Below are 10,413 nucleotides of genomic sequence, written 5' to 3' on the forward strand. Positions count from 1 at the left end.
GGACTCGTCCTGTCATTCTGTTTATTGTGAATCTATTTATTGTCTTAAGATAATAAATTAAAGATTGTCTTTAATTTTCCAGAAATCTTTACTTTCCTTCCCAAAATCAGGCCTCTTGTTAATGTAGAAATAATATATTTAGGCCTTTTTGACTTATCTTCTTCCAACATTTCCTGAAAAGACAAAATCTTGCCTGTACCCAGTGTCACCTTTCACATCCCAGCCAGGTGTTCAGACTTCCTTTGGAAGCTGGAGAAGCCAGGGCTCTCTTTCATAAATTGGAGATCATTCATTTGGGCTTTGAGTGACATTGTTCCCATTAACTAAATAAAAACTTTGGGGTTCCATGGAGAGCCAAAGCTGAACTTAAATTTTTCAGTTTCTTGACTTTCTGGCTTTTCCCCTAAATTCCTTTCAACCTGCATAAATTCCTGCTGGCAGGCAGTTCTGTGTCTTCTCTTTTTAATTTGAGGCCCCTGAAGTTCAAGAGAAACAATTTCTTACTCAGCAGAAATAATCCTTTTTCTCTCTCCCCCCAATAGAAATTGTGCCAGTACCAAATTGGGATTCTGAGTGACAGGTGCAATGTTCATTAGCCTCTCCCACTGTCTTAGTAAAGTGGCGGAGAAAGCTACAGCTCAGATGGAAGGAACAGTGCTGTATATCGGGAGCCTTGGTGACAGCTAAGGGCTTGGTTTCTTTCATTTTTCTCAATAATTGGATCCCTGTTATCCCCAAGGAATGAAAAATAGTTTTTTGTGCAGACAGAACGCAGCTCCAGGAGCAGTGGAAGCAGTGAGGTGGCACATAGTGCAGGTGTATGCTGTGATGAACAGGGTTTAACTGCGTGTGGTCAGCCCTTGAACATGTGCACGGGTCACTTCAAGTTGATGTCCCTGGGATGCCTAGAGGCAAAGCTGTGCACCTTGAGTGAGGAAATTTAATTGCCTTATGAACACGTTCCTTGCTTATCTCTGCGTTCTCCTGTTTGAACGTACTGGGTTCCGGCCTTGTCCCCTCGTGCACCCAGTAGCCGAGCTTCATGCAGGATCCCCAAGAGCTTAGCAGAGCTGAGAAACATCTGTCACCCAGTGATGTCCCAGCGATTCTGACCCTGTGCAGATCCAGGCTAATGTGGGTGCCTGTTTTAGTTTTCAACCAAAAAGTTTAAAACTAAAGATGAAAAAGCTTATAAAATAAGGATGTGATGAAAGAAAACATTTCTATACAGTTGTACAGCGCATCTCCATTTTCAGCTAAGTGCTATTAAAGAGTCTAGTCTTTTTTAAAAATTAAAAAGTCTTTTAAAAAGTTAGCTAAGATTAATACATTATCGAAAATAGAAAAAAATGTGTTTTAAATTTAGTGCGGCCAAAGTGTGCAGTGTTTAAACAGCCTCAGTGGTGTCTGGTGTTGCCTTCGGCCTCACTAACTCACTGACCACCCAGAGCAAATTCTAGTCCTGTGAGGGCCATTCACGGGGACCCCAGAGTAACTTCTAGTCCTGTGAGGGCCACTCACAGGGACTGTCCAGCACAGGTGTTCCACTTGTTAACCCTTTGTACTGTGTTTTCACTGTGCCTTTTCTTTGTTGAGAAGTGTTCAGACACACGTACTCGCCACTGTGTCATGGCCACCTGCAGCGTCCTGCGCACTATGCAGGTGCATGTCCTGGGCAGTCGGCCCCAGGCTGGCGCACAGCAGGCTGCGCCCTGAGGGCTGCCCAAGTGCCTCAACAATGTTAGCACAGTGACCCGAACGCTGAAGGATGCTTTTCTCAGACTGTCTCTCTCCTTGAGTGACACGTGACTAAGCTCATGCTAAGCACCAAGGAGGAAGAGATGGCAGACTTGTCCTTGCCACAAGGCAGGTGCCACTGGGGAGAGCTAAGGAGATGGAGTCAAGTCCAGCTCACTTTGAATCCCACTCCCCCCTCCCTTTTTCTTCTAAATCTATTGAGACCTAAGCAAGCTACCTCAGTTTTCTAATACTTCAAAGTAGGATTAGAAATTCCTGCCTGGTAAAATCATTATGAAGATGAAGCTAAGTGACTTACTTGGAGCTCAGGACGCCTCCTTTCCCCCATGTCCACCCTCCCCCAAAGGAATTTATAACTAAGAGGAAACTGGAATTGAATCCATGTGTTCATAAGACTGATAACAAGTAGAATGTGACAGCTTCCTTTTTTTTTTTTTTTTTTTAGGTCATAATGGATTAAAATATTTTTTTTTTGTTTATTTATTTATTTATTTATTTTTATTGTTGGGGATTCATTGAGGGTACAATAAGCCAGTTACACTGATTACATTTGTTAGGTAAAGTCCCTCTTGCAATCATGTCTTGCCCCCATAAAGACAGCTTCCTTAAAGGAGTGGAACAAAGAAGAAAGAAAGGAGAACAGTTTGTCTTGTCTGCAAATAAATTGTGAAGCACCCATGGCAAGGTGTGCGCTGACTGGTGGGATCGAGGTGCTGTGGTTCTATGCCAGACCACGAGCACCTTGCTGTGCACTCCTTGGGTATGGCACACTAAAGAAAACACCAAAAAATATATGTATATGACCACTGAGCACCTCCACTTCTGTGGTGTGGTACAGACCTGTGATGTTCCTAGAATTAAAACTGAATGTTATTAGTTCCAAGCTAATCTTGGAAACTTTAGGCTGTTTTTATTTAGAAATATTAGTAATTTGTGTGACCAAAAGAGTTTTTTATTTCTTTTCTTCTTCTTTTTTTAATTTGTTTTGTTTTGAGACAGGGTCTTATTCTGTGACCAAGGCTGGAATGTAGTGGTGTGATCACAGCTCACTGCATCCTCCAACTCGTGGTCTCAAGTGATCCTCCCTCCTTAGCCTCCCAAAGCTACGGGATTACAGGCATCAGCCACCAAGCCTGGCCAGAGTTTTGTATTTCAAAGAAATCTAATTTTAAATTTTGTATTGCAAAAGAAAACCTACCCAAATTTTCACAATAGAATCATTTTGACCACTTAGAATGATTATTTTTCAGCAAGCTGTTATGCTCACTAGTGGAGGTTAGAAACAGTTACCAGACACATGCTTTTAATCATGTATCCGCTTTGTTCATTATTTCTCTTAAAAATATGTTGTGTCTAATCATCTACTGGCTTATTTTTAAGTTAAAATACACCAATATATACTATGTATTTGCTCCTTACAAATTTATATTTTGGTCACTATCTTATTAAGTAGTGAAAATATATATTAAGCAACTTTTTTTCCTTTCAAAAGGGGAATTTCCCCCTAGCTTTTGGCAAATTTCAAAATACTTGAAAGGGAAAACCTTGAAAACCTGATTGGAAACCAAGTAGGTCGACATGAGACCACTTTCTGTGCCATGTGGGACCTTCCTGCAGTTTCCATCTGTGGCCATGAGGTGGGGAGAGGCCCAGGGGCCCGGTGTCCTCAAAGTTGGGGGGTCTTAGGAACTGTCAGGTAAACACGTTGCTGGAGTGGGGAGGAGCGGACACCTCATCTTGGCTCTTCTGTTGTTTATGGACACCCGGCCTCTTCCTGAAGTCTGTCTCCTGCTTAAGGCCATCTCTGCAGACGCTTTGCTGCATTAGGCTTTGGAGAGTGAAGACACTTTCCCTTTGGGTGTGTTTGCAGGTGCCTCTGTGCTCCCAGTCAGGGCCCATCTCTGAACTCATCCCTGCTCTCAGCACAGCAGGATTGCCTGACACTGAGTAAACAATTAATTTGTTGGATGAGGAAATGTGTTGCTCTCTCCTGCCTCTCCACAACTTGCTTTCATTAATTATTGAAATAAGAGGAAATTACAGAGTATCATAGTGAGAAAATTAAATGGAATGGGCTCAGTGTGAGGGCTTCACTCTGACAGGGCCTCTGCTGGTGTCTCATCAGAAATCAGTAAGAAGGGGGCCCCCTGTCACGAGGTCTTCACAGACGCCTGCACTTCCTCCACAACCTCCCTAGGGTGGGCCAGGACCTGTGCCAGCCAGCCTCAGAGCCACCCCTGCTTCGGTCAGATGCCTGGCAGGGACCCATGAGTCCCAGAATGTTTTATTAGGTGAGACTAGTGAATGTCTTGCCAAGCAAAGCCAAAGATAACTAAAACAAACAAACAAACAAACAAAACAAATCACTGGTGCACTTGCTTTGGGAACCTAGCATGGGGGAGGTGTTGCTTTTGTCTGTAAGCACCTGCTTTGTGTGATGTGCTGTGTTAAATGCCAGACCATAAACACAGGCCTGTGCTTTATGAAAGAATTTGCTAGTGGACAGATGGCCTTGTTTTTATTGTGGTAGTGCAAAATCTAAGATAGAGACTTGTGTAGAAGGGCACCAGCCATTGTGCGTGCCAGCGGGCTAGGCCAGGGTTGGAAGACATCGGGAACCTTCACAGCATGAGGGAAATGGGGCCTGAGCTGACCAAGCACAAGGGCCCCCACGAATCTTTATACCCCACGTTGACATGAGTTGTTAGTGTGGGTGTCTTTAAACGAGCAAAGACGGGAAACTGTCCGGGAAGTATCTGAACACAAACACTGGGATTTTTCTAAAATCCTGTTTCTACTTTCATTCCTTGCACATAAAGCAGAGGTGGCTTACACACAGCACCTGGTGATGGGGAGCCTGGTGTCCAGGCTCATGTTCTAGGCTTAGCACTGTCACCACTGAGAAACTCGTTCTGGCTCCTGGTGTCGTAATCTTTGGGAAAGGCATCACCATTTCCCCAGACTCTGACCCCAGAAAATGCAACCTTGTCCCAGGCTGGCAGCCTCCCAGGCGTCTTTACCAGCCCACTCTGAACAGTCTCTTGAAGCAACTGCTTACTCTACTTCCAGACTGGGCAGCCGTCCACTGCATGTCCCTCCGTGGCCTTGAGGCCCGTGCCCCTGCCTCCTGTCCTGAGCTTCTGATCTCACCTTCTTCTGTCCAGCCTCCTTATTACCACCCACCTGCCAGCACTGCCATTACTCCTAGCTCATAGCTCTGACCACCTTCTTTGGGGGGGGGCTGGTTTTGTTTTGTTTCTTATTTGTTTTTAAGACGGGATTTTGCTCTGTCACCCAGGCTGAAGTGCAGTGGCATCGTCACAGCTCACAGCATCCTCATATTCCTGCCTCTGCCTCCTAAAGTGCTGGGACTACAAGTGTGGCCACTGTGCCTACCACTGACTGACCAGCCTTCTCCAGCTGGTCTTAGGCTCCACCGGCCCTGCCCAACACCAGTTCTTCCCATCCCCAATCCCACAGCTCCCACCAAGCTGTTGAACCTGTAGAAGCGCCTTTGTAGCCTCTCTCCACCTGGTGAGCACCTTCCCTGTCAGCACCACCTGCTGGAACAGCTAAGCCAATCCGGTCGCTGCCCACATTACTCTCAGTGGGCTGGAGCACAGGGGTGCCTCTCACCCCTGCCTGTGACTGCCCAGGCCGGGGCCCCTCTGCCTCCAGCCTTCACTGGCACCAAGAAGGCACCAACCACCACAGAAATGTCAGCAAGCTCCCCTCTCCTGCCCTTAATTCTCAGATGCCACCTCCAGGTTTCTGGCCAGATAGCTCAACCTGTGTGACCCCCAGACTCTTTAAATCAAGATGCATAAAACAAAGTTTATTTTCCCTCCTGAGACTCAGGATATCTGTGTCACCCTCTCTCATCAGCCTGACTTGAAGTTGTCTTCTTTAACCACCCCTCACCTCCTGTAACCATCCACACCTGCTGGTTCACCAACCGATGTCCCTTCTCACTGAAATAGCACTTAAATCTGTCCAGTCCGACAGTGCTTATTTTATTTTTATTTACTCTTTTGGAGACAGAGTCTCACTTTGTTGCCCTGGATAGAGTGCTATGGCGTCACAGCTCACAGCAACCTCAAATTCCTGGGCTCAAGTGATCCTTCTGCCTCAACTTCCCAAGTAGCTGGAATTACAAGTGCCCTCTACAACACCCAGCTAGTTTTTCTATTTTTAGTGGAGACAGGATCTCTCCCTTGCTCAGGCTGGTCTCTCTCAAACTCCTGAACTCAAGTGATCTACCTGCCTCAGCCTCCCAGAGTACTGGGATCACTGGCGTGGTCTCTACACCCAACCTCACTGCTGATTATAATTCATCTCTCATCTGGGCTACTGCAAAATTGTCCTAACTGCTCCCACTTCCCTTTCACTCACCCTCCCAACTGCCACCAGAACTCTCTGAGTAAGAAAGCTTCATGCTATTTTTGGTCTGTTCAGAATCTTATTTTATGTCTCCATTCTCTACCCTTCAGCACAAGCTTTATGATCTGACTTGAACTCTCCTTCCCGCCTTCCACCTTCCCTACTTCCCTACTTGTCCAGGCCATGTGCCACAGGAACGTGTTCATTGCCCTGCCCCCGTGGCTGTGTTCACCCTGCTTCTTTGTCATATGCTCTCATCAAATGCTTCTTCACATCCCTAAGCTCAACTGAAATACGGACTTTTCTGTGAAGCTTCCTCATTCCCCCAGCCAGTTAGTATTCCCTCTTCTGGATTTTACTTATATCTCAATCACAGCGTTTACTGTTTTCTGCATTAAAGGAAGACACACTTTGTGAACATCTGTGTCCTGCTCAGTTGTACAATTATTAAGGAAAGAAGGCGCCTCTTAGTGCTGTTTCCGTACCTGCCCCTGCAGTGCCTGATAGCCTCCAATAAATAATTGAATGGCCTGTGCTCATGGTTGTTCCATTTCTCAAACACCGGCTTTCAGTCTTTGTGCAGGGACCAGGTTTCCATCTTTGCATTACCTCCAGCGCCTGCCACAGTGACCTGTACTTAGTAGGTGATCAACACATATTTGTGAATCAGACTAACAATTCTGTCATCTGAAGGATGTCTCATCTTTGCACAGAGCATACAACTGCAACCACAAAACTACCCCTGCTTGGCTGTGTGCAAGCACATCAATTTTGCAGCCAGCAGTATGAGTGGCACAGCCCACAGCGAGTGCTGCTGGCTGCTAACTGGAGATGCAGCAGAAATAATAATGAGCTGTCACTTTGCAACATTTAAAGAAGATTTTTGCAATATTTAAAAACATGCCAGAGTTCTTGGAATGGAATCCTTTGATCAACCAGGGCATTTTCCTTTGAAACATGTATTACTTAGAATACCAAGAGAAATTAATCTTTAAACACAGTGAGCCAGCTTGCACAAGGAATAGTTGATTCCTTTGCTAGGTGCTATGGGTATATGTAGAGTTAGTTTTCATTAGGTATGAAGACTTTGGGAAAGTTCCTTAACCTCTCTGATTATCACTAAAAAAATGGGTACTAGAATACACCCCTCATTAATACACAAGAGTTCCCTAACAGTCACCTCCTCGGGGGCAGGTGATGGTGACAGTTCATTGTTGTCATTCTGGCATCACATTCCAGCATTTTGAAGCCCAAATTTCCCTAACACCCTGTAACTGACTAGAATCCCTTTCAGATCTTATTTTTGAAGCTGCATCTATTTTTGTTTTGTTTTGTTTTGTTTCCTGAATATATTTATTAACCATCTAAACACATTTCCAAAAGCAAAGGACACAACCCCTAATTTCCCTACGGTCCAGAGTTTCACAGAGAATTCATCTTTCGCAGAGCCCATTTGTTCCCCTGGAGTCAGGAGTAAGACTCCAAAGCTGTTCGTCTTTTTTTGACACAAGTAAGGGAAAGTCTCAATCTCTGCAAAGGATAAACTAATCAACACTCATTTCCTCTGCCGACTTCAGGAGCTGACCTGCAAATCCCACTGTATTCTTTCCCTTTGGTCCCTGGTTCCTTTTGGTCTGAGGTCACATTTGCATGATCTGCCAGCAGGCACCCCTGCAGGCCATTGAGGGGCATGTGGTGGGTGGATTTGAACTTTTTGGATTTCTTTAATAAAAGACAATCTTATCTTGGGGAGAAGCAGAGGAGGCTACTTCTCCAAATGTCAGTGGTGGCCATCTGTGGATGATGGATGTGGAGTGATTTTTGTGTTTTCAGTTTGGGGATTTGAGGTGAGGGTTCTTGTTAATTTTTTTCCCTTCCATACTTTGTCAGTTATCTAAATTGATTGTGTATTATATAGTTGTTTTCAGGGAGATAAAAACCAGTTATCTCTAGATACTTTAAAAAATAAATTACTTTTCACTGAAAAGTGAAAGTCTGCAAATGTTTGCACTTGTGTCTCCCAAAGGTAGGAACCCTCCCCAGAGCTGGCAGTTCTGAGCGAGCTCTTGCTGCATCTCCGAGCTTTCAGCCACATGTTGTTCTGCTCCTCCCCCAGGTTACAGCACCATGAGCCCACAGGAGGACAGTGAAAACCCTCCATGCAACAGCGACCCCCTGTCAGCCGGCGTCGATGTGGGGAGCCATGATGAGGACTTGGACGTGGATGCCTCACCTCAGACCGCTGCCCTCCTCAGCCACAAGTTCCACCACCACAGGCCACACCACCCCACTCTCCACCACAGCCACCACCTACAGGCGGCCGTGACCGTGCACACTGTTGACGCCGAGTGCTAACAGCCCCTCACATCCAGGGGAGGAGGGGAACGGGAGATACAGAATGTTCTGGAAAGAAAAAGATCCAGCTTAAAACTAACAGCAGGGGGACCCCCTGTGTTTCTGCTTTGTCCAGAGTGTTTTAACTCATTTCCTGCCTGTCGTGTTTTTAAAAGGAGAGAAACAACAACCAAAATCACATTTGTGAAGAATGAAGCTGGTTCTGAAATGGAGGGAAAAGTGCTGAGTAAGGAACCTGCTGTCACACCGATGGGGCAGAACAGCAGGCAACCTCCAGACAGGCGGACCGTGAGTGAAGCTGAGCCAGACGAATGTTCTGAGGAGCCAGAAGCATTCAGCTCTCCTTAACTGGAGAGAGACATCCTCTCAACCAGCACCTGGGATGTGGCACATCCGAATGGACGTGAGCTTCAGGGCTGACCCTTAGTTGCCTCACAAGACCTAGATACCACAGTTGCTGTATGGAACTCCTGTGAGCTCAAAATGATGCATCTCGAAATTTCTAAGTAAAGGATTATTTTTCTACTATTTATTGAAACTTTCAAACATTCTCAGACTTTTGGGAGGGGAAAGGAAACACATGAGAAGCTCTCAGCATTTGCCCCTAGCTGTTTCGTGTGTGCTAACGTAGTTCTTTGATTAGGGGCTCTTTGTCTTATTTAACTGCTAACCCACTGGCCCACTCCACAAAATGGGAAAACGAAGAAATCTTTCTCTCTCATTTGTTTACATCATGTCCTGGGAACACCTTCCTTTGTAACCAGGTGTCCTTTCTCTGTTTGACAGAGGTGGGGGAAGGCCAAGGAACCTGAGACATTTTAAAAGAAATTTTATGTTTCTTTAACTCATTTCCACTATCATGTAATGCTATATATACTTAGGTTTCCACGAAATCTAAATATTACAACTCCAGCCTTTCAGCTAAAGGAGGGTTGGATTTATTCTCCTTGTTTTAGAGACTATAAATTTTTAAATGTCCCATTTTGACTCTGAGAACATTGAACATATAAGGGAAGTTTTTTTTAATTGTGAAAGTTTGATTCTTAATTAAAGATTTCTTTTGAAATCATAGTTAAAAGCTGCTGCCAGTTATCCAAGAAGTTATTCACCAAATTATTTTGTGGTTTATACAGGGGCTTATCCAATCTGGCTACTATGACATGGATCATTGTAGTTTAAAGTAGTGTTCTGATTACAGTGATGTATTTTAGATCCAAATTTTGTGATTCAAATATGTTTTAAAGACATTCTTGCACCACGTGTGTGGTAAATGTCTGCTCATATGTAGTTGGAAAAAAATTTACTAAGTAATGTTTTAATGATAGTGTGTTATGATACAATGTAAAAAAATTGGTTTTTCATCAGCAACACAAAGCATCTGTGCAATCAGGAAACCCTTCATGCTGTGTGTAAAACTGCAGTCTCCTGAAATAAACTATATGGGACAGACCATCCTGGTGGCCACAGTGACCGTCCCCATGCCACTTCTGTCTCAAGTGATGCTCACCCTGCAACCTCAAGAGGAACCTGCTGACCTGGGAGTGGCTCTTCCAGCACGACAGTCAGTGTCAGGGGTTTCCTGCCCATCTCAGACATGCAAAGAGACTCAAGGATATAATAAAAGAGAAAGCAAACTCTTAAAACTGTCTAGAACATAGCTCCCCCTTCCAAATCTGCATCATTAAAAATAAATAAATGGTTATTCTCTAACTACTGAAGGGATTGATTGAATGAGTTTCCTGTCTTCCCAGAAAATTCAGCTTCCCCAGGGGACACTATTTTTCCCTATAGTTGTGAACCTCTGTGTTATGAAACTAGCTTCTTGCTTAAGGAGAGGGGTGGAGTGGAAACTTATTTTCAAGAAAAGAAATCACAAAACATAGAGCTTAAAAATGCAATTAATATGTACCATCTACTCAA

At 44.6% G+C, this 10,413-nt stretch overlaps 1 protein-coding gene across 4 annotated transcripts in view; it reads left to right on the forward strand.

The window, feature by feature from the left end:
* The window catches only part of CACHD1 (cache domain containing 1), a 217,843-nt gene extending 207,908 nt beyond the window's left edge, over positions 1 to 9,935 (forward strand). For all 4 annotated transcript variants that reach the window (XM_053591667.1, XM_053591668.1, XM_053591669.1 and 1 more), the window contains one exon: positions 8,255 to 9,935. In XM_053591667.1, coding sequence (XP_053447642.1) covers positions 8,255 to 8,493 — 239 coding nt within the window. In that variant the 3' untranslated portion in view covers positions 8,494 to 9,935. The remainder of the gene's footprint in view (positions 1 to 8,254) is intronic.
* The last annotated feature ends 478 nt before the right edge of the window (positions 9,936 to 10,413 follow it).

Source organism: Nycticebus coucang, chromosome 5, assembly GCF_027406575.1.
Source record: "Nycticebus coucang isolate mNycCou1 chromosome 5, mNycCou1.pri, whole genome shotgun sequence".
Lineage (NCBI taxonomy): Eukaryota > Metazoa > Chordata > Mammalia > Primates > Lorisidae > Nycticebus > Nycticebus coucang.